The sequence below is a fragment of the Catharus ustulatus genome, chromosome 33, assembly GCF_009819885.2.
Source record: "Catharus ustulatus isolate bCatUst1 chromosome 33, bCatUst1.pri.v2, whole genome shotgun sequence".
NCBI classification, from domain to species: Eukaryota; Metazoa; Chordata; class Aves; order Passeriformes; family Turdidae; genus Catharus; species Catharus ustulatus.
In genome coordinates, this window is record NC_046253.1 from 2,236,312 (window position 1) to 2,263,705 (window position 27,394).

The 27,394-nt window shown below is 58.6% G+C and overlaps 1 protein-coding gene across 1 annotated transcript in view; it reads right to left on the reverse strand.

Moving 5' to 3' along the window:
• The window catches only part of ADGRL1 (adhesion G protein-coupled receptor L1), a gene marked incomplete at its 3' end in the record, with an annotated part of 53,136 nt that overhangs the window by 19,547 nt on the left and 6,195 nt on the right, over nucleotides 1-27,394 (reverse strand). Inside the window, exons 2-11 of the mRNA XM_033083707.1 lie at nucleotides 25,030-25,243; nucleotides 23,827-23,936; nucleotides 13,555-13,569; nucleotides 7,242-8,039; nucleotides 5,072-5,224; nucleotides 4,794-5,024; nucleotides 4,394-4,497; nucleotides 3,391-3,576; nucleotides 1,959-1,997; nucleotides 1,297-1,480 (exon numbers count right to left, since the gene is read on the reverse strand). Coding sequence (XP_032939598.1) covers nucleotides 1,297-1,480; nucleotides 1,959-1,997; nucleotides 3,391-3,576; nucleotides 4,394-4,497; nucleotides 4,794-5,024; nucleotides 5,072-5,224; nucleotides 7,242-8,039; nucleotides 13,555-13,569; nucleotides 23,827-23,936; nucleotides 25,030-25,243 — 2,034 coding nt within the window. The remainder of the gene's footprint in view (nucleotides 1-1,296; nucleotides 1,481-1,958; nucleotides 1,998-3,390; nucleotides 3,577-4,393; nucleotides 4,498-4,793; nucleotides 5,025-5,071; nucleotides 5,225-7,241; nucleotides 8,040-13,554; nucleotides 13,570-23,826; nucleotides 23,937-25,029; nucleotides 25,244-27,394) is intronic.

The window sequence follows — 27,394 nt, forward strand, 5'->3', positions numbered from 1 at the left end:
ATAATGGGAAATACAAATTATAACAGGGAAAAACACGAGGGAAATATAAATTATAACACGGGAAATATAAATTATAACTGGGGAAACCATGGGAAATATAAATTATGACAGGGAAATGGGATCCTGCAGAGGACCCTCGGTGTTGAGCACGGAAATTTCCAGAACTGGGGAAAAACACGTGGGAAATATAAATTATAACACGGGAAATATAAATTATAACAGGAAAAAACATGGGAAATATAAATTATAACAGGGAAATGGGATCCTGCAGAGGGCCCTTGGTGTTGAGCACCGACACCTCCAGAACTGGGGAAAAATGGGGGAAAAATCATGGCAAACAGGGAAAAAATAATGGGAAATACGGATTATAGCATAGGAAATGTGTATTAAACCATGGGAAATATGGAAAAACATGGGAAATATGGAAAAACATGGGAAATATAAATTATAACATGCGAAATATAAATTATAACATGGGAAATAGAATCCTGGAGCAGCCCCTCACTGTTGAGCACTGACACCCCCAGCACTGGGGAAACAGGGAAAAAACAGATGGGAAACAGGGAAAAATATGGGAAATATGGAAAACATGGGAAATACGGGGAAAAAACACAGAAAATATGGGAAAGAACATGGGAAACAGTGGTTGTGGGGTGGGGGATGGGACAGAAGGGGCTGTGGGGTTTTTGGGACAGGAGGGGCTGTGGATTTGGGGTGGGACAAGAGGGGCTGTGGGTTTGGAGGGGATGGGACAGGAGGGGCTGTGGGTTTTTTGGGATGGGACAGGAGGGGCTGTGGGTTTGGGATGGGACAGGAGGGGCTGTGGGTTTTTTTGGGATGGGACAGGAGGGGCTGTGGGGTTTTTGGGATGGGATAGGAGGGGCTATGGGTTTTTTGGGACAGGACAGGAGGGGCTGTGGGTTTTTTAGGGTGGGACAGGAGGGGCTGTGGGTGTGGGGTGGGACAGGAGGGGCTGTGGGTTTGGGACAGGACAGGAGGGGCTGTGGGTTTTTTGGGATGGGACAGGAAGGGCTGTGGGTTTTTTGGGATGGGACAGGAGGGGCTGTGGGTTTTTTGGGGTGGGACAGGAGGGGCTGTGGGTTTTTTTAGGATGGGACAGGAGGGGCTGTGAGTTCTTGGGATGGGACAGGAGGGGCTGTGGGTTTTTTGGGATAGGAGGGGCTGTGGGTTTTTTGGGATGGGACAGGAAGGGCTGTGGGTTTTTTGGGATAGGACACGAGATGCTGTGGATTTTTTGGGACAGGAGGGGCTGCGGTCCCGGTGTCCCGCGCTGACCCAGGTTCTGCCGCGCCGCCAGGAAGCGCGCGGGCTCCTTGACGTTGTCGGCCAGCAGGAAGGCGCCCTCCTCCAGCACGTCCAGCAGCATGGTGGCCGTGTGCGCCTGCTCCGAGCCGTTCATGTCCCGCCACGACTCCAGAGCCTCCGGCCGCAGCAGGTTATCCACGGCCTCCACCACGGCCTGGGGACGGCAGGGCAGGCTGGGACACGGCCGGGGACACGGCCAGGGACATGGCAGGGGGGACAAACAAACACAGGGGACAAACACAGGGGACACCCCCAGGGACACACCCAGGGGACACACCGGGACAAACACAGGGACACACCCAGTAACACTCCCAGGGGACACACCCAGGGACACACCCAGTGACACACCCAGGGACACACCCAGGGACACACCCAGGGGACAAACACAGGTGACACACCCAGTGACACACCCAGGGTCTGTGCCCACCCAAACTCCGCCCATCATCTCCAAGCCCCACCCACCACCAAACCCCAGACTGTTCCCATGCTGACCACGCCCACCTCCCAAAGCCCCGCCCACCCAAACTCATTTTCCTAAGCCACGCCCACCCATACCCCACCCCAATGAGCCCAGCACGCCCTGACCACACCCACACAAGCCCCTCCCCCTGCTCGTGGCCACGCCCCCTCACCTTGATGTAATCCTTGCAGGTTCGCTCCCGCTTGTGCATCTGGGGGGTGAAAAATTGGCGATACCAAAGTGAGGGGGTGGGACCCCAAAAACTGCACCAGGGGCACCCCAAAATCTGGAGAAGGAATTCCTAAAAATCTGTCCCCTCTGGGTCCCACCTGTCCCCTGCCTGTCCCCCTGTTCCCCCCCGTCCTAAACCCCTAAATCCGGGTTCTGGGGTCCCCCTTTGTGCCGAACCCCCAATCTGGGTTTTGGGGTCCCCCCTTTTGACTGAACCCCCAAATCTGGGTTCTGGGGTCCCTCTTTGGACTGAACCCCCAAATCCAGATTTTAGCCCCCCTTCTATTGTGCTAAACCCCCAAATCCAGGTTTGGGGTTCCCACCTGTCACCTCCCTGTCCCCCTGCTCCTCCTTTTGGGCTGAACCCCCAAATCCGGGTTCTGGGTCCCCACATTGTGCTGAACCCCCAAATCCGGATTTTAGGGTCCTCCTTTGTGCTGAATCCCCAATCTGGGTTTTGGAGTCCCCCTTTGTGCTGAACTCCCAAATCCAGGTTTTGGGGTCCCCTCTTTGGACTGAACCCCCAAATCCAGATTTTAGGGCTCCCCCTATTGTGCTAAAACCCCAAATCCAGGTTTTGGGGTCCCACCTGTCCCCTCTGGTCCCCTTTGTGCTGAACCCCCAAATCCGGATTTTAGGGTCCCCCCTCTGTGCCAACCCCCAAATCCAGGTTTTTAGGGTCCCCCTCTGTGCTGAACCCTCAGTCTGGGTTTTGGAGTTCCCCTTTGGACTGAACCCTTAAATCTGGATTTTAGAGTTCCCCCTTTGTGCTGAAACCCCAAATCCGGGTTTTGGGGTCCCACCTGTCCCCTGCCTGTCCCCTTTTAGACTGAACTCCCAAATCCGGTTTTTGGGGTCCCATCCGTCCCCTGCCTGTCCCCCTGCTCCCCCTTTTGGGCTGAATCCCCAAATCCGGGTTCTGCCCACCCCCCCCCCCCCTTTGTACTAAACCTCCAAATTCGGGTTTTGGGGTTTCCCATTGTGCTGAACCCCCAAATCCGGGTTCTGGGGTCCCACCTGTCACCTGCCTGTCCCCCTCCTCTCCCCCTGTCCTAAACCCCCAAATTCGGGATCTGGGGTCCCCCCCTTAGAGCTGAACCCCCAAATCCGGGTTCTGGGGTCCTGCCTGTCCCCCTGGTCCCCCTCTGTGCTGAACCCCCAAATCCGGGTTCTGGGGTCCCCCCTTTGAACTGAACCCCCAAATCTGGGATCTAGGGTCCCTCCCTTGTCCTAAACCCCCAAACCCGGGTTTCTGCCCCACCCCCGCTTGGAACTGAACCCCCAAATCGGGGTTTTGGGGTCCCACCTGTGCCCTGCCTGTCCCCCTGCTCCCCCTTTTTGCTAAATCCCCAAATCCGGGTTTGTGGTCCCACCTTGTTGTAGTTCTTGCCCGCAGACTCCCTCTCGAGCGGCCGCAGCGCCTGCAGCTGCGCGTCCAGGATGTCGAGGAGCTGCTCCAGGAGGCGCACGGCCGAGCTGACATCGCCCGCGAACACCGGGCCCCGCGTGTGCCGCGCCAGCTCCCCCGCGATGCTCGCCGCGTTCTCCCCGCTCTTGATCTGGGGGGGCACCCCTGGTTCAGGGGGGGCTCCCCGATATCCCCCGGGGGGTTTGGGGGACACTCGGAGTGGGGATTGGTCACCCCTGGGGGTGGGGATGGGCTGAGGGGTCTCTAAAGGGGTTTGGGGGGGCTCCAGAAGCTCTGGGGAGGCACCTGGAGGTGAGGGGGGACACCCCCATACCCCCCTGTGGGTTTGGGGGAGCCCTGAGCGGGATCAGCCCCTCCAGGATCCTCCAGGGAGGGGTTTGGGGGTCCCAGGGGACCCGGGGGGGGGACAGGGAAGGTGCTGAGGTGGGTCCCCAGTTGGGGAGGGTCCCCGTTTTTGAGGTGTCCCCCATTTTCTGGGGGTGTCCCGTGTTTGGGGGTATCCTCATTTGGTGGGGGGGTTCCTCATTTTTGGAGGGGGTTCCTGTTTTGGGAGTATCTGTTTGGGGGGTCCCTGCTTGTGGGGAGGGTGTCCCCACTTCTGGGGGTCCCAGTTTGGGGGATTTTTGTTTAGGGGGATCCCTTTGGGGGGTCCCTGATTTGGGGAATTTCTGTTTAGGGGAATCCCTTTAGGGGTCCCTGTTTTGGGGGATTTCTCTTTAGGGTTATCCCCATTTCTGGGGGTCCCTGTTTTGGGGGATTTCTGATTAGGGGGATCCCCTTTGAGGGTCCCTGTTTTGGGGGATTTCTGATTAGGGGTATCCCCTTGGGGGGTCCCTGTTTTGGGGAATTTCTGTTCAGGTGTATCCCCTTTGGGGGTCCCGGTTTTGGGGGATTTCTGTTTAGGGGGGATCCCCTTTGGGGGTCCCGGTTTTGGGGTCCCCCGGTACCTTCTGGGCCACCTGGTTGACCCAGGGGCTGGTGCAGTTGCTCAGGTCGGGCCCGCGGGGGTTCCACACCCCCAGCCCCAGCAGGCACTGGAAGGAGGCGATGCCTGGGGGGCAAAAGGGGGGTTCAGGGGCACCCCAAAAAACCCCCACCCCAAAATCCCCCATAGCCCCTCAGCTCCCCCCAATCCCCCCAGTTCTCTATAACCTCCCCAGTCCCCCCAGTTCCCCCAGTTCTCTGTAACCCCCCCAGCCCCCCCAGTTCTCTCTAACTCCCCCAGTTCCCCCAGTTCCCCCAGTTCTCTATAACCCCCCAATTTCCTATAACCTCCCCAGTCCCCCCAGTTCCCTGTAACCCCCCCAGTTCCCCCAGTTCCCTGTAACCCCCCAGCCCCCCGCTCACCTCGGGTCCCTTTGGGGCAGGGTCTCTCCACCAGCGCTCCCTGCTGTGCCGCGGGCCATTGCACCCTGCGCACCTCCCGAGCCTCGCACAGGCGCCCCCCGCCCCCCCCCGGGACCCCCCCCGGGTCCCCCCGACCCCGATCCCCCCCCGGTCCCCCCTCCCGAGCCCCCCCCGGGTCCCCCCGGTGGGCGGCGGGATGCGGGGGGCGGGGGGGGCGGCGCCCCCGGGCCGCTGTTGGGGGGTCCCGGGGATCCCCCCGGGGTGGCGGCGCTGTGAGCGGGGCCCGGGGGGGGTCCCGGGGGGGGTCCGGGGGGTCTCGGGGTGAGGGGACCCCTGCGGGCCGTGGGGGTGGGGTACGGGGGGGGCGGCGGAGCTGGGGGGGGCCGTGGGGTGCGGGGGGGCTGCGCTGGGCGGTTCTGTCGTCACCGGACCTGGGGGTGGGCAAAAAGGGGGGGGGGGTCAGGGTTTGAGGGACCCCCCTGAGCCCCCCCCAAGGGATCCCCTCCAGCCGATGGGGGGGAGGGGCTGATGGATGTCCCCAAAGTGACCCCGGATCCCCCCCAAGGCACTGGGAGCACAGCAGGACCCCCCAAAATCCACCTGGAGCACTTGGGGGCCCGGACCCCCCCCAGGGCTCCCCCACGGTGTCCCCCCAAAGTGAACTGGGGCACCCCAAAGTGAGCTGGGACACCCCAAAGTGAACTGGGGCACCCCCAAAGCGAACTGGGGCACCCCCAAAGTGAACTGGGGCACCCCAAACTGAACTGGGGCACCCCCAAAGCGAACTGGGACACCCCCAAACTGAACTGGGGCACCCCAAAGTGAGCTGGGACACCCCAAAGTGAACTGGGGCACCCCCAAAGCGAACTGGGGCACCCCAAAGCGAACTGGGACACCCCAAACTGAACTGGGGCACCCCAAAGCGAACCGAGACCCTCAGGCTGGGGGCTCCCCCCCTACACACATCGGGGGTCCCCAAAACCCCAAACCCACCCGGACTGCCTGAGGCTGCACCCCAAAATTCCCCTGGAGCCCCAGGTGTGTGGGGGTGACACCCCAAAAAGTAAAGAGGGACCCCAGGGCCCCCCAGAATAAACCAGAGCTCCCCCAAAACCCCTGGAGGGACTTCTGGGATTCCCCCAAAAAACGGGAGTGCCCAGGGCTCCCCCCAATTACCCGGGGGTTCCCCGAAGTACCTGGGGCTGCACCCCTAAAATAAACCGGGGCTCCCCCCAGATATTTGGGGCTGCACCCCCAAAATAAACCAGGACCAGCACAGCTCTCTCTAAAAATCTGAGGCTGCACCCCCAAAATAAAGCGGGACCCCCAGGGCTCCCCCAGAATAAACCAGAGCTCCCCCTCCTAAATACCTGGGGGTCCTTCTGGGCTCTCGGGCTCCCCCTAAAAATCTGGAGCTTCCCCGAAGTACCAGAGGCTGCACCCCAAAATAAACCGAGGCTCCCCCCAGATATTTGGAGCTGCACCCCCAAATTAAACCAGGGTTCCCCTAAGTTCCTGGGGCTGCACCCCTAGAACAAACCGGGACCCCCAGGGCTCCCCCTGAAAATCTGGGGCTCCCCGAAATTCCTGGGGCTGCACCCCCAGAGCAAACCGGGACTCCCCCCAGATATTTGGGGCTGCATCCCGAAAATCAACTTGTACCGGCAGAGTTTCCCCTAAAAATCTGGGGCTGCACCCCAAAGCAAACCGGGACCCCCAGGGCTGTCCCCAGGTCTCTGAGGTTGTATCCCCAAAATAAACCGGGTCTCCCGCGAGACATTTGGGGCTGCACCCCAAAGCAAACCGGGACCCCCAGGGCTGTCCCCAGGTCTCTGAGGTTGTATCCCCAAAATAAACCGGGTCTCCCGCGAGACATTTGGGGCTGCACCCCAAAGCAAACCGGGACCCCCAGGGCTGTCCCCAGGTCTCTGAGGTTGTATCCCCAAAATAAACCGGGTCTCCCGCGAGACATTTGGGGCTGCACCCCAAAGCAAACCGGGACCCCCAGGGCTCTCCCAGGTCTCTGAGGTTGTATCCCCAAAATAAACCGGGTCTCCCGCGAGACATTTGGGGCTGCACCCCCAAAGCAAACCAGGACCTCCAGGGCTCCCCCTAAAAATCTGGGGCTCCCCGAAGTTCCTGGGGTTGCACTCCCAGAGCAAACCGGTGCTCCCCCCAGATATTTGAAGCTGCACCCCGAAAATAAACTTGTACCGGCATAGTTCCCCCTAAAAACCTGGAGTTCCCCTAAGTACCAGAGGCTGCACCCCAAAAATAAACCGGGACCCCCAGGGCTCTCCCCAGGTCTCTAAGGTTGTTTCCCCAAAATAAACCGGGGCTCCCCCGAGACATTTGGGGCTGCACCCCCAAAGCAAACCAGGACCTCCAGGGCTCCCTCCAAGGACTCTCCCCAATCTCCCCGTCCCCCAAACCCCCAACCCCGCTGACCGTCTCCGTCCAGGGGCGCGAAGTCGAGGCCGTAGCGCAGCAGGAAGTGGTTGTTCCACACGTACAGCTGGTTGTCGCGGGGGTTGTAACCCACCGAGGCCACGAACTGGTAGGGGTTGGGGAAGGGCAGCGCCAGCGCCGAGCCGCGGCCGCGCCGCGTGTCGAAGGCGTACACCAGCGCGTTGCCCAGGTGCTCCGTGTCGTCGTCCAGGTACACGCTGCGCACCACGTAGAGAACCCCGCAGGCCATGAAGGCGTCCGAGGCCGCGCGTTTGGCGTAGCCCGTCTCCCAGGTGCCCTCCAGGCGCAGCGTGTAGGGGTTCAGCTGGCTCACCACCAGCCGCCCGCCGTTGCCCTCGGTGGCGTAGATCACCCAGAGCCCCTCCTCATCCACCGCCAGGTCGATGTCGGTCTTGCCGCCCCAGCGATAGGGCGACGTGTCGTGATAGTTGGCGGCTCCCACCACGGTCTCGCCGCTCTTGATGCGCGTCCTGAGGTCGTACTTGACGATGCTGCGGGTGCGCTCCTTGTTGTAGAACACGGCGCCGTCGTACACCACGAAGCCGGTGCCGTCGGCGCGGTGCGGGAGGCGGTGCGTGGCCGCGGGCCGGGCGCCCACCAGGTCAGCCCAGGACGCGTACTCGGTGAGCGTGTCCGTGCGGTACGGAACCCAGGGCAGCACGTAGAGCCGGTCCCCGGACTGCAGCGGGTCCCGGCACCAACCGCCCGCCTGGTGCGGGGATTCGTGCGTGGACAGAGCCGGACCCACGCGCTGAGGAACGCCCGGGCACACGAAAACTGCGGGGAGGGCGGGGGACAGCGGGGGGACACGGGGGAGGGGACGGGCGGGGGAGGGGAGAGGAGGGACGGACAGGGGGACACGGGGAGGGGGGTGGGGATGGACAGGTGGACACGGGGAGGGTGGGGGCAGACAGGGGTACACGGGGAGGACAGACAGGAGGACATGGGGAGGGGGGGTGGGGACGGACAGGGGGACACGGAGGGTGAGGGGACAGACACGAGGGACACGGGGAGAACAGACAGGAGGACATGGAGAGGGGGTGGGGACGGACAGGTGGACATGGGGAGGGTGGGGACAGACACGGGGACAGGGGAAGGGGAATGGACAGGGGGACACGGAGAGGACAGAGAGAGGGACACGGGGAGGGTGAGGGGACGGACAGGGGGACACAGAGTGAGAGGGGACAGACAGGGGGACACGGGGAGGACAGAGAGGGGGACACGGGGAGGGTGGGGGAGACGGACAGGGGGACACAGAGGGTGAAGGGGACAGACAGGGACATAGGGAAGGCGGGGACAGACAGGGGGCAATGGGGAGGGTGAGAGGACGGACAGGGGGACACGGGTGGTTTGTGGAACAGGAGTACAGTGGGACATGGGGAGGGATGGGGGGACAGACAGGGGACAGACACAGGGACGACACGGGGACAGATGGACGGAGAGAGGGAGGACAGGGAGACACGGGAGGGGACAGACGGATGAGCGGACACGGGGGGAAAGGGGAGGGGATTAATGGGTGAGGGGACACGGAGGGGACACCGGGGAGGGGACATGGGGGAGGGACACGGGGGACAGCGAGAAGAGGAGAGAAAAGAGAAGCGATCCATCAGCGACTGGGGGGGTCCCACGGGGGGGCTGGGGGTGACCCCAACCCCGGGGGGAATTTTGGGGACCCGGGGGAGGGAGCGGGACACGGGGGAGGGGGGGAGGAGGGGTCCCTTAACCGGGGGAGGGGACAGAGGAGAGGGGACAGGATGGGGGGGAGGGGGAGGGAGGGGGACACCCCGACTGTCCCCCGGCGAAAAGGGGGGGCCGTGCCCCCCCCAGCGAACCCGGGACCCCATTTTATTTTGGGGGGGGGAGGGGCAGCACCCTGAGGGGGGAGGGGCAGCTCTCCTTGGGGGGGAGCCCTAAATCGGGGGGGCTCAAATTGTGGGGGGCCCTAAATTGGGGGGCCCTAAATTGGGGGGGCTCTTCCCCCTCCCCTCCCCCCCCCGGGCCCACAGCCAGAGCGCGACGGAGACACGGGGGGGGAGGGGATGGGGGGATGGGGGAGGGGCTCGGGGGGGTCCCCCCGCTGCGGGGGGAGGTTTGGGGGGACCCCCCCGGTTTTGGGGTGCGGGGGGGGGTTTGGGGGGGGGGTCGCGCGTGGTCCCAGTGTCCGGCGCCGGCTGCAGAGAGGCTGGGGGAGAGAAACGGGGGGGTTAGAGCTGCGGGAGAGAAGGGGGGGACACGGGGGACACGGGGGGACACGGGGGGGAGGGGACACGGGGGGACCCCCAGAGCAGAGACCCCCCCCAGAATCCAACCCCACCCCACCACGGGGTCTCTGCGCAGGGGGAGGGGCCCCCCAAGGGGGCGGGGCCAGGCTGGGACCCCCCAAATGCGGGACCCTCCCCCAAAGTGGGACCCTCCCCTCCCCCACCCCCGCGGGACCCCGCCCCTCCCCCAGCCTGGCCTGGCCCCCCCGCCCGGGGCGCGAGGGGGAGGGGCGGGGACACGCGGGGGGGGCACAGCCGGGTACAGGTGAGCACAGGGGGGCTCAGGGGGGCTCAGGTGTGAGCGCAGGTGTGTTCATGTGAGCTCAGGTGTGTTCATGTGAGCTCAGGTGTGTTCATGTGAGCTCAGGGGGGCTCAGGTGTGGGCTCAGGTGTGTGTACAGGTGTGTTCATGTGAGCACAGGTGTGTTCATGTGAGCACAGGTGTGAGCACAGGTGTGTTCATGTGAGCTCAGGGGGGCTCAGGTGTGGGCTCAGGTGTGTGTACAGGTGTGTTCATGTGAGCACAGGTGTGTTCATGTGAGCACAGGTGTGAGCACAGGTGTGTTCATGTGAGCTCAGGTGTGTTCATGTGAGCTCAGGGGGGCTCAGGTGTGGGCTCAGGTGTGTGTACAGGTGTGTTCATGTGAGCACAGGTGTGTTCATGTGAGCACAGGTGTGAGCACAGGTGTGTTCATGTGAGCTCAGGGGGGCTCAGGTGTGGGCTCAGGTGTGTGTACAGGTGTGTTCATGTGAGCACAGGTGTGTTCATGTGAGCACAGGTGTGAGCACAGGTGGGCTCAGGTGTGAGCTCAGGTGTATTTGTGTGTGCACAGATGAGCACAGGTGCACTCAGGCAGCAGCAGCAGCAAATTTACACGCTCGGGTGTGGCTGCCCAGGTGCACAAGAACTCCCACACCTGTGTCGTTCTGTGTTCACACCTGTGGCTGTTACCTGTGCATGCTCACAGGTGTGTCACTGTCACACCTGTACCAGGTGTGTGTCACTGTCACATCTGGTATGTCACTGTCACACCTGCCCAGGTGTGTGTCACTGTCACACCTGATGTGTCACTGTCACACCTGTGCCAGGTGTGTGTCACTGTCATACCTGTACCAGGTGTGTGTGTCTCTGTCACACCTGCCCAGGTGTGTGTGTCACTGTCACATCTGGTGTGTGTGTCACTGTCACACCTGTACCAGGTGTGTGTGTCATTGTCACACCTGCCAAGGTGTGTGTCACTGTCACACCTGTACCAGGTGTGTGTGTCACTGTCACACCTGTACCAGGTGTGTGTCACTGTCACACCAGGTGTGTGTCACTGTCACACCTGTACCAGGTGTGTGTGCTGCCCCACCTCTGCCCTGTCGCACATGTGCAGCTGGACCCAGGTGTGCACGAGCACCTGTGAGGGCACAGCCCAGGTGTGCAGAGCTCAGGTGTGCTCAGGTGTGCACAGCCCCAGGTGTGCAGAGCTCAGGTGTGCTCAGGTGTGCACAGCCCCAGGTGTGCAGAGCTCAGGTGTGCACAGCCCCAGGTGTGCAGAGCTCAGGTGTGCTCAGGTGTGCACAGCTCCAGGTGTGCAGAGCTCAGGTGTGCAGAGCTCAGGTGTGCAGATCTCAGGTGTGCACAGCTTCAGCTTTGCTCAGGTGGGCACAAGGAACCAGGTGTGCCCATCCAGGTGAGTCCATCCCGGTGGGCCCGTCCAGGTGTGCCCAGCCAAATGAACCCATCCAGGTGTGCACAAGGATCCAGGTGAGCCCATCCAGGTGAGCCCATCTGAGTGTACCCAGGTGGACCAAGGTGAGCCCATCCAGGTGTATCCAGGTGAGCCCATCCAGGTGCACCCCGGTGAGCCCATCCAGGTGAGCCCATCCAGGTGAGTCCATCCATCTGTGCACACCCAGGTAAGCCCATCCAGGTAAGCCCATCCAGGTGAGCCCATCCAGGTGAGCCCATCCAGGTGAGCCCACCCAGGCGCACCCAGGTGTACTCAGGTGTACCCAGGTGAGCCCATCCAGGTGGACCCAGGTGTATCCAGGTGAGCCCATCCAGGTGTACCCAGGTGAGTCTATCCAGGTGTACCCAGGTGTACCCAGGTGAGCCCATCCAGGTGAGCCGATCCAGGTGCACCCAGGTGCACCCACCTGTGCCCACCTGTGCCCACCTGCGCCCACCTGTACCCACCTGTGCCCACCTGGCCGTACCTGCCCGGCCGTGCCCCTCCCCCGCGCTGCCCCGGGGGTGTGGGGGTTGGGGGTGCCGGGGGTGGGGGAGGGGAGACTCACAGGCTCGGGGGGGCCCCGCGCTCCGGGGGGGCTGGGCCGGGCCCTGCGGGAGGAGGAGGAGGAGAGAGACTCGTTAGGGGCCCCTCCCCCCCCGTCCGGCACCTGTGGAGAGAACCGCGGCCCCGCCCCCCCGCTCGGCCCCGCCCCCCGTTCGGCCCCGCCCCCTCTGCGCGGCCCCGCCCCCTCTGCGCGCCCCCGGCCCCGCCCCGCCCCCACTGAGCGGCCCCGCCCCTCCCCGGCCCCGCCCCCTCCCAAGCACCTCCCACCCCCAGCGCGGACAGACGGACACGGGGGCGGCGCCCTGGCTGCGGCCGGGAGTGACCCTGAGTGACCTCTGAGCGACCTCTGACCCTCAGTGACCTCTGAGTGACCCTGAGTGACCCTGAGTGACCTCCGAGTGACCTCTGAGTGACCCTGAGTGACCTCTGACCCTGAGTGACCTCTGAGTGACCCTGAGTGACCCTGAGTGACCTCCTAGTGACCTCTGAGTGACCCTGAGTGACCTCTGACCCTGAGTGACCCCTGAGTGACCCTGAGTGACCTCTGACCCTGAGTGACCTCCGAGTGACCTCTGAGTGACCCTGAGTAACCTATGACCCTGAGTGACCCCTGAGTGACCCTGAGTGATCTCTGACCCTGAGTGACCTCTGACCCTGAGTGACCCTGAGTGACCACTGAGTGACCTCTGAGTGAGCCTGAGTGACCTCTGAGTGACCCTGAGTGACCTCTGACCCTGAGTGACCCTGAGTGACCGTGAGTGACCTCTGACACGGGGTGACCTGTGAGTGAGCCTGAGTGACCCCTGAGAGACCTCTGACCCTGAGTGACCTGAGTGACCCTGAGTGACCTCTGATCTGGTGTGACCTCTGAGTGACCCTGAGTGACCTCTGAGTGACCCTGAGTGACCTTGAGCGACCTCTGACCCTGAGTGACCTCTGACTGACCCTGAGTGACCCTGAGTGACCTCAGCTGCCCCAAACTGCCCCTGACCCCCAGAACTGCCCCTGCCCCCCCAAGCTGCCCGTCCTGGGGGGGATTTTTGGGGGGCTCTGATTTTGGGGGCTTGGAGGGGGTGGGAAGGCCCCCCCAAAACTGCCCCTTCCCCCCCATTGAGGGGGTGACCTGAGGGGGGTCCCCAAGTTCTGGAGGGGGATTGGGGACACCTCAGGGGGGTCCCCAAAGGTTTTGGGGGTCCCGGGAGGTTTGGGGGGGTCCTGGGGACCCCCGAGGGGACAATGGGGGGGTCTGGGGGCCCCCCCAAATTTAATGAGAGCAAATTAAGGGGGGAGGGGGGGAAGCAAAGAGGGGTTGGGGGGGGGGAGGGGAAGGGGGGGGAGGGGGAGAGGATTTGGGGGTTCAGGGAGGAATTTGGGGGGGGCCCAGAGGGAATTTGGGGTGTGGGAGGAGGGAGGAGGAGGGGTTGGGGTGGGGGAGGGGGATTTGGGGGGGCTGGGATGGGTTTGGGGGTTCAGGGAGGGGGTTGGGGGGGTCAGGAGGGTTTGGGGGGTCAGGAGGGTTTGGGGGGTCAGGGGGATTTTTGGGGTGTCTGGGGGGGTCTGGGAGATTTGGGGGGGTCGGGGGGATCAGGGAGTTTTGGGGAGGTCAGGGAGGTTTTGGGGGGGTCAGGGAGGTTTGGGGGGGTCAGGGAGGATTTGGGGGGGGTCAGGGAGGTTTGGGGGGTTCTGGGGGGGGTCAGGGAGGATTTAGGGGGGTCGGGGGGGCCGGAGCGAGGGGGTCCGTGTTACCTTTTTGTTCCACTTCTATTTTTAGCACCGGAAGAAAAGGCGGGAGAGAGCGGGGGGAGGGGCGGAGGGTGCGGGGGGGGGGGGGTGGGGGAGGGGGAGGGGTGGGGGAGGGGTCAGACGGGCGGGGGGGGGAGGGGAAGGGGAGGGGAGGGGGGAGGGGCGAGAGAGGAGACAAAGAGAAAAGAGATTAAAGAGCTCCGGCCCCTCCCCCGAGAGCCCCGAGAGCCCCGAACCCTGCGGGGGGAGGGGCACGGACACACGGACACACGGACAGATGGACAGAGGGACAGACGGACACGGGGTGGACACGGGATGGACATGAGATGGACACGGGATGGACACGGGATGGACACGGGATGGACAGAAGGACAAGGGATGGACACACTATGGACAGATGGACTGATCGACACGGCATGGACAGATGGACACACGGACACAGGGATGGACACACAGGCACAGGACAGACAGATGGACATAGGGACACGGACACAGGGACGAATGGACACAGGAACACATGGAGAGATGTACACATGGACACATGGACAGATGGACACACGGACAGATGGACACATGGACAGATGGATACATGGACGGGTGAACACAGGGACAGACAGACAGATGCACACAGGGACAGATGAACAGATGGACACAGGGACACAGGGACAGATGGACACAGGGACAGACGGACAGATGGACACAGGGACAGATGGACACATGGACAGGTGAACACACGGACAGATGGACACAGGGACAGAGGAACACATGGACAGATGAACACAGGGACAGACGGACACATGGACACAGGGACAGATGGACACAGGGACAGATAGACACAAGGATGGACACACGGACAGGGGGCGCAGGGCTCCCCTCCCCCGCACTCCTGATCCCCTGGGGGGGGGTCAGACCCCCCCACCCCTCCCCCCCCGGCCCTGGAGGGAGAGAAGCGACGGCGATGGGGGAGGGGCGGCCGGGGGGGGAGGGGCTGCGGGGGGGTCCCGGTTCCAGGAGGGGTCCGGGGGTCCCTCCCGGCCCTCAGCGTCACCTGCAAAGGAAAGAGGCGCCCCCGTCCCTCCCCCAACCCCCCCAGCCCCCCCAAAACCACCCCCACCCCCCCACGGCACCGGCAGGGACCCGCCTGGGCTGGGGGAGCTCCGTGTGTTCTAAGTGTGCTCTAACTGTGTTCTAAGTATGTTCTTGGCATGTCCTGAGTCCTAGGTGTGTTCTAGGAGTGTTCTAGGTGTGTTCTAAGTGTGTTCCAAGTGTGTTCTATGTGTGTTCTAGGTGTGTTCTGGGTGTGTTCTGGGTGTGCCTGCCGTGTCCTTGGCATGTTCTGAGAGTCAGTGCGGCCTTGGCGTGTGCTTGGTGTGTTCCTGGTGTGCTCTGGGCATGTCCCAGGTGTGTCCCAGGTGTGTCCCAGGTGTGTCCCAGGTGTGTCCCAGGAGTGCTGAGCGTGCCCAGGGTCTTGGGTTGCAGTTCTGGATGTGACAGCAGTGTGTGTTCTGTCACCATTTGATGAAACCAGGTGGGGCAGTGATCCTTATCTCTGTGGGAGATGTTCTCTGCTAATGAGCCATCTGTTCAAACCAGCTGGGACAGTCATCTTTATCTTTTCCACAACCCACTCTTCCTCCAGGGAGAGATCAGCTGTTAATGGCCCATTGAGTCCCATTGTATGACTGATAAAATTACCTGATCCCACTGGGAGATGCTCCAGCCAGGGGCAGGAGCCAAGCCTTTCCTACCTAGAAAAACACCTAGATTTGGAACACCAAAGCAGCCTTTTTTCTGCTGGATTCCAGAGGAAAACTCAACCTTTCCACATCATCACTGGGCCTTTGGAGGAAAACTGCTCGTTCTACAGGACCACTGCTCCAACAGAGCCACATCTGTCACTCCAGGACTGCAGCCACCATCGAATCAGACTGCTACCAACACCCTGACTGAGGGGTGTCAGGTTGTATTTTGACTCTGTCAGTGTTTTGGGTTTGTCCTTTGCAATACTGAATTTCTATTTTAATTTTCCTATTCCCATGTCTTTGTCTGAGAGCTCTTTAATTTCAAAATTCTAATAATTTGGAGGGAGAGAGTTTAGATTCTCCATTTCAAAGAGAGACTCCTCCAAACCAGAACAGATTTTGGCGCCCAACGTGGGGCTCGAGGACATCGAAAGAAAACAAAGAAATAACAGTTCTTGAGTAACCTAATGTTTGGTGTGCTGGATATAGAAACCTCTTTAGGTGGCACCTTGTGGTCTAGCTTACCCTGCTTCAGCTGGCACACAGTCCTGGCTGTATTCCTCCCATTTGCATGACTTATATAAACATGGCTCTATAACTGAGGCCACTGTGGCTGTTATCCAGTTTGCTTTATGGGTTAATAAGGTGAGGAATTCATGGATTTTTGCTCCACATGGATGCAGAACCATCACACACTAACTGCATGTTTTTGGGATTACTTCAATAATGGCACCTACTGTGAGGGAGTGACATCGGGTGAAGTTTCTCCCAATCCTCAACCAGTTTTTGAAGGGTTCAAACCTTCTCTAAATGCCAATGATATCACACAGTGGCTGGTGTTGCTGATGTACCTGTTCTATTTAGCATTCAGAGATAAGGGGAGATTGGCTTGGATAACAACCCTGACACCAACCCAAGGAAATGGGGATGGTGCCCCAGAGCCTCCTCAGAAAGGAAATACCTGGATTGGGTGGGGTTCTGGTGAAGGAGATGGGCCAGAGGCTGAAGGAACACCTTTCCCAGCTGGTGATAAACCCTCCCCCTGCCTCAACGAGGGGCAGTCTGATGGTGCTGCAGTGGAACCCACAAACGTTGCATCTGCCCAGGTTTCAACTAAACCACAGGGGCACTCAGAGCCGGCAGCATCGCCCCTGTGGGAACTAAGAAATCTAAGATGAAAACAAATAACCTAGATAATAAAGATAAGAAAGGAGGGCCCTCACAACCAGCAGGGGAGCCAGAGGTTGAAATCATCACAAGTCTCAGTAATCTACAAAAAGACATTGTACGATGGAGGCATGAGGCTTATACAACCCGGATACTTCAGGTCTGGGAGCTTATGGGGACAGGCGTGAAACTGGATGGTACCGAGGCAAGGAATTTGGGACCTTTGACCCAGGACTCAGGTGTGGATCAGGTATTTGTAAGAGAGACAGTTCCCTTTCCCTCTGGGAGCGGCTTTTAATGAGTGTGAGAGAGAGGTTCGTCCACAGAGAGAGGATGCAGGAGCACCACCATAGAATGTGCTGGAAGAACCTTGAGGAAGGGATCCAACAGCTGAGAGAGGTGACAGTACTGGAGATATTCTTTGGGAGGGATGGACAGCATGACAATGACAGCATGACAATGACAGCATGACAATGACCCTGACAAGGTCAGGTGCACAGGGCACATGCTGTGGAATCTGGCAAACCTGGGACCATCTCAATACACCAACTTCATTGTGACAATTAATGTTGATAACAACCCAGAGACAGTGGGTTCTGTCACCAAGCTTAGAAATTTTGAGAGCATGATCAATGGCCCGATGCAGGCTCAGGTCTCTGCTGTGGTTAAGGAACTCAAAGAGGAGCTTCAGGAGGAGATGAGGGAGATAAGGGAAGAGTTGAGGATGGCATAACAGAGTCTATTGGATGGTGTGGATCCGATGGCCTGGCACATCAGAACCACAAGAATACAGGGTATTAGTTGATACTGGTTCACAATGCACTCTAATACCATCAGAACATGTGGGGGAAGAGCGTGTTTCCATTGTTGGGGTGACGGGGGGATCACAGGAATTGTCTTTGGTGGAAGTTGAGGTGAACCTTACAGGGGAGGGGTGGTAGAATCATCCGATTGTAACTGGCCCAGAGGCACCGCGCATTCTAGGCATAGACTTTCTCAGGAGTGGCTACTACAAAGACCCAAAGGGATACAGGTGGGCTTTTGGAATAGCTGTTGTAGCAGTAGAGGGCATTAAGCAGTTGAACACCTTGCCTGGACTGTCAGAAAACCCATCTGCAGTGGGACTCCTGAAGGTGGAAGAGCAACGAGTGCCAATTGCCACCTCAACAGTGCACCGCCAGCAGTACCGGACGAATCGAGATGCCGTGATCCCCATCCACAAGATGATCCGTGAGCTGGAGAGCCAAGGGGTGCTCAGCAAAACCCACTCACCCTTCAACAGCCCCATCTGGCCCGTGCGCAAGTCTGATGGAGAATGGAGAGTGACTGTGGACTATCGTGCGTTGAACGAAGTGACTCCACCGCTGAGCACTGCCGTGCCGGACATGCTGGAGCTCCAGTATGAGCTGGAGTCCAAGGCAGCAAGGTGGTATGCCACCATTGACACTGCCAACGCATTTTTCTCCATTCCCCTGGCAGCAGAGTGCAGGCCTCAGTTTGCCTTTACATGGAGGGGCATGCAGTACACGTGGAATCATCTGCCCCAGGGGTGGAAACACAACCCCACCATCTGTCATGGATTGATCCAGGCTGCACTGGAAAAGGGTGAGGCTCCAGAACACCTGCAATACACTGATGACATCATTGTGTGGGGGAACACGGCAGTGGAGGTATTTGAGAAAGGAGAAAAGATCATCCAGATTCTGCTGAGAGCCGGCTTTGCCATTAAAAAGAGCAAAGCCAAAGAACCTGCCCGAGAGATCCAGTTCCTGGGAGTAAAGTGGCAAGATGGACAGTGCCAGATCCCCACTGAGGTCATCAATAAGATCACCACAATGTCTCCACCAACCAGCAAGAAGGAAACACAAGCTTTCCTAGGTGCCATAGGCTTTTGGAGAATGCACATTCCTGAGTACAGCCAGATTGTGAGCCCTCTCTACCTGGTCACCCGCAAGAAGAACGATTTCCACTGGGGTGCTGAGCAGCAGCAAGCCTTTGCCCAGATCAAGCAGGAGATCGCTCATGCAGTGGCCCTTGGCCCAGTCAGGACGGGACCAGAGGTAAAGAATGTGCTTTGTTCTGCAGCTGGGAACCATGGCTTGTCCTGGAGCCTTTGGCAGAAGGTGCCTGGGGAGACTCGAGGCCGACCTCTGGGATTCTGGAGCCGGAGCTACAGAGGGTCTGAAGCCAACTACACTCCCACAGAGAGGGAGATCTTGGCTGCCTATGAAGAAGTCCAAGCTGCCTCAGAGGTGATTGGGACGGAAGCACAACTCCTCCTGGCACCCCGACTACCAGTGCTGGGGTGGATGTTCAGAGGAAAGGTTCCCTCTACCCACCACGCCACCGACGCCACATGGAGCAAGTGGATTGCCCTCATCACGCAACGCGCCCGCATCGGAAACCCAAATCGCCCTGGGATTTTGGAGATAATTATGAACTGGCCAGAAGGTGAAAATTTTGATCTCACTGGTGGATCAAGTCAATTTGCTGAACTCAAAGCTGTTCAGCTGGCCCTGGACATTGCTGAAAGAGAGAAGTGGCCAAAGCTCTACCTTTATACTGACTCGTGGATGGTAGCCAATACTCTGTGGGGTTGGCTGGAAAGGTGGAAAAAGGCAAACTGGCAACGTAGGGGAAAACCAATCTGGGCTGCTGATGAGTGGAAAGACATTGCCACCCGGGTAGAGAAGCTACCTGTGAAAGTTCATCATGTGGATGCCCATGTCCCCAAGAATCGGGCTAATGAGGAGCACCGACACAACGAGCAGGTTGATCAGGCCTCAAAGACAGAGGTGTCAAAAATAGACCTGGATTGGCAACACAAGGGAGAATTGTTCCTAGCACGATGGGCCCATGACGCCTCAGGTCATCAGGGCAGAGATGCCACCTATAAGTGGGCACGAAACCGAGAGGTGGATCTAACCATGGACAGTATCTCTCAGGTTATCCATGACTGTGAGACGTGCGCTGCCATCAAACAGGCCAAGCAGGTGAAGCCCCTCTGGTATGGGGGGTGATGGTCCAAGTACAAGTACGGGGAGGCCTGGCAGATTGACTACATCACACTGCCTCAAACCCGCCAAGGCAAGCGCTACGTACTGACCATGGTGGAAGCCACCACAGGATGGTTGGAAACCTACCCTGTGTCTTGTGCTACAGCCCATAACACCATCCTGGGCCTTGAGAAACAGGTCCTTTGGAGGCATGGTACCCCTGAGAGAATTGAGTCTGACAATGGGACTCATTTCAAGAACAGCCTCATAAACAGCTGGGCTAGGGAACACGGCATTGAGTGGGTGTACCACATCCCTTACCATGCACCAGCTGCCAGGAAAGTTGAACGGTGCAATGGGTTGCTTAAGACCACGCTGAAAGCACTTGATGGGGGAACCTTCAAGAATTGGGAAACGAACTTAGCAAAGGCCACCTGGATGGTCAACACCCGAGGGTCCATAAATCGAGCTGATCCTGCCCGGTCTGAACCCTTGCACACAGTGGATGGAGATAAAGTCCCTGTAGGACGCATGAAAGGTATTTTAGGAAAGACTGTTTGGATTAATCCCACCACGGTCAAGGACAAACCCATCCGTGGGATTGTCTTTGCTCAAGGACCTGGTTACACTTGGTGGGTAATGCAGAAAGATGGAGAAACCCATTGTGTACTGCAGGGAAACCGAATCTTAGCTGAGAATGGTGTGTAAGGTGACATTATGCAGAAGAATGGAATAGAATGGAATGGAATGGAATGGAATGGAATAGAATAGAATAGAATAGAATAGAATAGAATAGAATAGAATAGAATAGAATAGAATAGAATAGAATAGAATAGAATAGAATAGAATAGAATAGAATAGAATGAGGGGTGGATAATATCTGGAGTTACAATACAATAAAAGGTATCTGTTCTATCACCATCTGTTGAGGGTGGGGGCAGTGATCCTTATCTCCACGGCAGATATTCTGCTAATGGTCCATCCACTGAAACCAGGCGGGGCATTGTTCTTTATCTTTTCACAACCCATCCTTCCTCCAGCGAGTCATTTTCTGCTAATGGCCATTGAGTCCCACTGTGGGACTGATAAAATCACCTGATCCCACTGGGAGATGCTCCAGCCAAGGGCAGGAGCCAAGCCTTTCCTACCTAGATAAAAACAGGCATTTGGAACACCAAAGCAGCCTTTTTTCCACTGGATTCCAGAGGAAAACTCAACCTTTCCACATCATCACTGGGCTTTTGGAGGAAAACTGCTTCTTCTACAGGAGCACTGCTTCAACAGAGCCACATCTGTCACTGCAGGAGGATGCAGCCACCATGGAATGGGACTGCTACCAACACCCCAACTGACGGGTGTCAGGCTGGATCCTGACTCTGTATTTTTTTGGGGTTTGTTCTTTGTAATACTGGATTTCTATTTTAATTTTTCTATTCCTATTCCCATATCTTTGCCTGAGAGCTCCTTGATTTCAAAATTCTCATAATTTGGAGGGAGGGTGTTACATTCTCCACTTCAAAGAGAGGCTCCTGCCTTTCTCAGCAGACACCTGTCCTCCAAACCTGGACAGCGTGTTCTGAGTGGTCTGGGTGTGTTCTGAGCTCTCGGTGGATTCTGAGTGTGTGCCTGACACGTTCTGGGTGTGTTCTGGGTGTGTGCCTGGCGTGTTCTGTGTTCTAGGTGTGTTCTTGCCATGTTCTGGGTGTGTTCTGAGAGTCAGTGGGGCCGTGGGGTGTGCTTGGCGTGTCCCTGCCATGTTCTTGGTGTTCCTGCCATGTTCTCAGTGTGGGCGTGGCCTTGGCGTGGTCTGGGTGTTCTACCTGTGTTCTGGGTGTGTGCCTGGCGTGTTCTTGCCGTGTTCTGAGAGTCAGTGGGACCTCGCTGTGTTCTCGGTGCTCTGTGTGTTCCTGGCGTGTTCCTGGCGTGTTCTCAGCTTGGCTGTGGCCTTGACATGCTCTGAGTGTTCCAGGTGTGTTCTAGGTGTGCTCTGGGTGTGTTCCAGGTGTGTTCCACCTGTGCCAGGTGTGCCCAGGTGTGTGCTGGGTGTGCCCAGGTGTGCCCTTGGCTCCCTCAGCTCCCCAGGCTGGCACCAGGTGCAGATTTGCCGTGTTCTTGCCGTGGTTTTTGCCTGGTTTTGTGTGGTTTTGTGGTTTTTTCCATATTTTTGTCTGTTTTGCTGTGATTTTTCCCTGGTTTTGCCTGTTTTTGTGGGTTTCCCTGATTTTTGCCTGGTTTTGCCTGTTTTTGTGGTTTTGCCCGTTTCTGTGTGTTCCCTATCCCTGTTGTGTTTTTGCTGTGATTTTTCCCTGGTTTTCCTCATTTCTGTATTTCCTGTCCCTGTTGTCTGGCTGTGATTTTTGTGTGTTTTTTGCTGTGATTTCTGAGTGGTTTTTCCCCATTTTTCCCTGTTTTCCCCCCATTTCTGTGTTTCCTGTCCCTGCCATGTCACTGTGACTTTTGCTGTGATTTTTGTGTGGTTTTGCTGTCATTTTCGTTGTCATTTTTGCTGTGATTTCTGTGTGTTTTGCTGTGATTTTTGCTGTGATTTCTGCGTGATTTTGCCGTGATTTCTGTGTGTTTTTGTTATGATTTCTGTGTGTTTTTGTTATGATTTCTGCACATTTTTGTTATGATTTCTGCATGTTTTTGCTGTGATTTCTGCGTGTTTTTGCTGTGATTTTTTCTGTGATTACTGTATGTTTTTGCTGTGAATTTTTCTGTGATTTCTGCATGTTTTTGCTGTGATTTCTGTGTGGTTTTGCTGTGATTTCTGTATGTTTTTGCTGTGAATTTTGCTGTGATTTCTGTGTGTTTTTACTGTGAATTTTGCTGTGATTTTTGCTGTGATTTCTGTGTGTTTTTGCTGTGATTTCTGTGTGTTTTTGCTGTGATTTCTGTGTGGTTTTGCTGTGATTTCTGTGTTTTTGCTGTGATTTCTGTGTTTTTACTGTGATTTTTGCATGGTTTTGCTGTGTTTTTGCTGTGATTTCTGTGTGTTTTTGCTGTGATTTCTGTGCGTTTTTGCTGTGATTTTTGCTGTGATTTCTGTGTGTTTTTGCTGTGAATTTTGCTGTGATTTCTGTGTGTTTTTGCTGTGATTTCTGTGTGTTTTTGCTGTGATTTCTGTATGTTTTTGCTGTGAATTTTGCTGTGATTTCTGTGTGTTTTTGCTGTGAATTTTGCTGTGTTTTTGCTCTCATTTCTGTGTGGTTTTGCTGTGATTTCTGTGTGATTTTGCTGTGATTTCTGTGTGGTTTTGCTGTGATTTCTGTGTTTTTGCTGTGATTTCTGTGTTTTTACTGTGATTTTTGCATGGTTTTGCTGTGTTTTTGCTGTGATTTCTGTGTGTTTTTGCTGTGATTTCTGTGTTTTTGCTGTGATTTTTTCTGTGATTTTTGCTGTGTTTTTGCTCTCATTTCTGTGTGTTTTTGCTGTGATTTCTGTGTGATTTTGCTGTGAGTTTTGCTGTGATTTCTGTGTGGTTTTGCTGTGATTTCTGTGTGGTTTTGCTGTGATTTCTGTGTTTTTCCCCCCCTTTTTCCCTGTTTTTCCCCCGTTCCCGTGTCCCTGTCCCTGCCGTGTGCCCGAGGCGGGTCCCGGCGCCGGTGCCGTGTCCGGCCCTGTCCGGCCCTGTCCGGCCGTTCCTGGGGCGGCTCCGGCGGCGGCTGCAAAGCAAAGCTGGGGGAGGGGCCGGGGGGGTTTGGGGGTCCCGCGACGGCGCCTGGGGAGAGACGGGGTCACCCCAACCCCCCCCGGGACCCCTGGGTCACACAGAGCCCCCCAAGGGGGGTCGGGGGTCACAGGGGGGTCCGGAACTGGGGACGGCCTGGGGGGGAACAAACGCGACACAGGGGGACCCCAGGGGGGGCACAACCCCCCAAAAAAAAATCTGGGGGCTCCATGAGACCCCCCCCCAAATCCCAACCCATTTCCCCCCCTCCAAAGGTGCCTGGGTGGGGTTGGGGGTCCTGGGGGGTCCCCTTGGGTGCTGTGGGGTGGGACTGGGGGGTCCCTGTGGGGTTCCACGGGTGCTGCGGGGCAGGACTTGGGGGGCACCGTGGGATCCCCGTGGGGTTCCATGGGGGCTGTGGGGCAGGAGTGCCCAGGTGCACCTCTGGGTGCTGTGGGGCAGGGTCTGTAGGGCAGGGTCTGTGGGCACAGCTGTGGCACAGAACAGGGGCTGTGGGGCAGGGCAGGATCTGTGGGGCAGCGCTCAATGAAGGGCGCGCAGCCGTGCGGCACCTCCAGGTGTCTGTAGGTGCTGGGACAGGATCTATGGGCAGGACGGGATTTATGGGGCAGGACGGGATTTATGGGGCAGGACGGGATCTGTGGGGCAGGATCTGTGGGGCAGGGCTGGGGGCACTCACTGTAGGGCACGCAGTCGTACTGCACCTCCAGGTATTTGTAGGTGCCCGGGCAGGGGTCGGGGAAGGCGTCGGAGCCGGCGACCACCACGCACTGAGTGCGGTTATTGCACCTGCGGGGACAGGGGACAGTCAGGGACACGGGGGGGACATGGCGGGGACATGGTGGGGACATGGGGACACGGCAGGGACACAGAGACATGGGGACACTGCAGGGACATGGGGGACAGTGGAGGACATAGGGGGACACCTCAGGGACACAGACACGGGGACGTGGAGACACTGGGGGGACACAGAGGGACATGGGACAGGAGGGGACACAGACACAGGGGGACCTGAAGGGACGTGGAGACAGTGAGGGCACACGGGGGACAGCAGGGGACATGAGGGGACAACAGGGACACAGGGGGACAGCAAGGACACAGGGGACAACAGGGGACACGAGGGGACACGTGGGGACATGGAGAGACAGGGGACAGCAGGATAGTGGGGACACACAGGACACAGTGGACATGAGGGACAGTGGGGACACGGGACAGGACATTTGGGGACACAGGACTCTGGTGTCACCACTGATGTCCTTGAGGGGGACAGTGCCCAGTGTGGGGACACGGGGATGTCCTCGAGCTGTGCCACCCCGGTGCTGTCCCCATGCTGTCCCCAGGGCCACCCCCCACGTGTCCCCTCACCCCACATGTCCCTGTGTCCCCTCACCCCCTACGTCCCCACGTCCCCAATATGCCCCACCCTGCTGTGCATCTGCTCAGCTCCAGCCTGTCCCCATGTCCCCATGTCCCCAAGGTGTCCTGAAGGTGTCCCCAAGGTGTCCCCAGCCTTCTGCATGTCCCCATGTCCCCCTGTGTCACCGTGTCCTTCCCACGTCCCCTCTGTGCCATCACGCGCAGGGCCAGGTCCCCAGTGCCCCACAATGTCCCCAATGTCCCAGTGCTGTCCCTGTGTCCCCACAATGTCCCCAATGTCCCTGTCCCTATGTCCCCTGCCTGTGTCCATGTCCAAACACCCATTGTGCCCCATCACCAGCATGTCCCCAATGTCCCCCAACATCCCCGATGTCCCCAAAGTCCCCTCAGTGTCCCTGATGTCCCCAGTGTCCCCATGTGCCCCAATGTCCCCATTGTCCCTGACGTCCCCATTGCCCCCAGTCCCTCCCAGTGTCCCCAGTGTCCCCAGTGTCCCCAGTGTCACCTCTGGGCCATGATGGGGTGTGCCTGGGGCAGGTAGCACTGCACGTTCGCCATCTGCCCGGGGTCGGCGTCGCAGATTTTGTCGTCGGTCCGGCCGTAGTTGGCGTCGGCCACGAGCACGACGTCGCTGCCGGGGCAGCGCAGCTCCAGCGGGTACCCCTCACACGCCAGCTCCCGGCGCGCCAGCCCGAACGGGAGAGCGCCCCGGATCAGCCCTGGGGGCACAGAACCCCAAAATAGCATCATGGAACCCCAAAACAGCTGGGGTACCCCAAATGGGGTCAGGGAACCCCAAAATACCTGGGGTATCCCAAAACCCCACAGCTCCAGCGGGTACCCCTCACACGTCAGCTCCCGGCGCGCCAGCCCAAACGGGAGAGCGCCCCGGATCAGCCCTGGGGGAACCCAAAATGGGGTCAGGGAACCCCAAATCGGGTCAGGGAACCCCAAAACGGGGTCAGGGAACCCCAAAAATTCCAGGGCATCCCAATCCCTCCAAACCAGCTCCCGCCATGCCAGCCCAAATGGGAGAGTGCCCCGGATCAGCCCTGGGGGCACAGGGGGCACAGAACCCCAAAATAGGGGCAGGGAACCCCAAATGGGATCAGGGAACCCCAAACGGGATCAGGGAACCCCAAAAATCCCAGGGCATCCCAATCCCTCCAAACCAGTTCCCAGCGTGCCAGTTCGAATGGGGTCAGGGAATCCCAAATGGGACCATGGAACCCCAAAACACCCGGGATTCCCCAAAACCCCAGAGTTCCAGCGGGTACCCCTCACATGCCAGCTCCCGGTGCTCCAGCCCAAATGGGAGAGCGCCCCGGATCAGCCCTGGGGGCAAAGAACCCCAAAATGGGATCAGGGAACCCCAAAACACTTGGGGCATCCCAAAACGGCCGGGGTACCTCAACCCCACTAAACCAACTCCCACCAGCCCGAACAGCAGAGTGCCCCAGATCAGCCCTGGGGGCACAGAACCCAAAACGGGGTCAGGGAATCCCAAATGGGACCATGGAACCCCAAAACACCCGGGGTACCCCAAAACACCCAGGGTTCCCCAGTTCCTGAACACCAGATCCTGCTGTGCCCCAAAGAGCGCCCTGGATCAGCCCTGGGGGCACAGAACCCCAAATGGGATCAGGGAACCTCAAATGGGGTCAGGGAACCCCAAAAATCCCAGGGCATCCCAATCCCTCCAAACCAGCTCCCAACGTGCCAGCCCGAATGGGAGAGTGCCCCGGATCAGCCCTGGGGGTACAGAACCCCAAAATAGGATCAGGGAATCCAAAATGGGGTCAGGGAAACCCAAATGGGGTCATGGAACCCCAAAACACCCGGGGCACCCCAATTCCTGAACATCAGATCCTGTTGTGCCAGCCCGAACGGGAGAGCGCCCCGGATCAGCCCTGGGGGCACAGAACCCCAAAATATGGTCAGGGAAACTTAAACGGGGTCAAGGAACCCCAAAATAGCATCATGGAACCCCAAAACAGCCGGGGTATCTCAAATGGGGTCAGGGAACCCCAAAACACCCGAGGTACCCCAATTCCTGAATAGCAGATTCTGCTGTGCCAGCCCGAACGGGAGAGCACCCCAGATCAGCCCTGTGGGAGCCCCAAACAGGGTCAGGGAACAACAAAACACACGGGGTATCCCAATTCCTGAATAGCAGATTCTGCTGTGCCAGCCCGAACGGGAGAGCACCCCAGATCAGCCCTGTGGGAGCCCCAAACAGGGTCAGGGAACCCCAAAACACCCGGGGTATCCCAAAACTCCACAGTTCCAGCGGGTACCTCTCACACGCCAGCTCCCAGCGCACCAGCCCAAATGGGAGAGTGCCCTGGATCAGCCCTGGGGGCATAGAACCCCAAAATAGGATCAGGGAACCCCAAACAGGGACAGGGAACCCCAAAACACCCAGGGTTCCCCAATTCTTGAACACCAGATCCTGCTGTGCCAGCACAAACAGGAGAGCACCCCAGATCAGACCTGGGGAAGCCCCAAAATGGGGTCAGGGAATCCCAAATGGGTTCAGAGAACCCCAAACGGGGTCAGGAAACCCCAAAACACGCAGGGTTCCCCAATTCCTGAACACCAGATCCTGCTGTGCCCCAGAGAGTGCCCTGGATCAGCCCTGGGGGCACAGAACCCCAAAATAGCATAATGGAACCCCAAAACACCCGGGGTCCCCCAAAACCCCACAGCTCCAGCAGGTACCCCTCATACGCCAGCTCCCACTGTGCCAGCCCGAACGGGAGAGCGCCCCGGATCAGCCCTGGGGGCACAGAATCCCAAATGGGGTCAGGGAACCCCAAATCTGCATCTCAGCACCCCCAAAATCCCAGGGGTGCCCTCACCCCAGATCC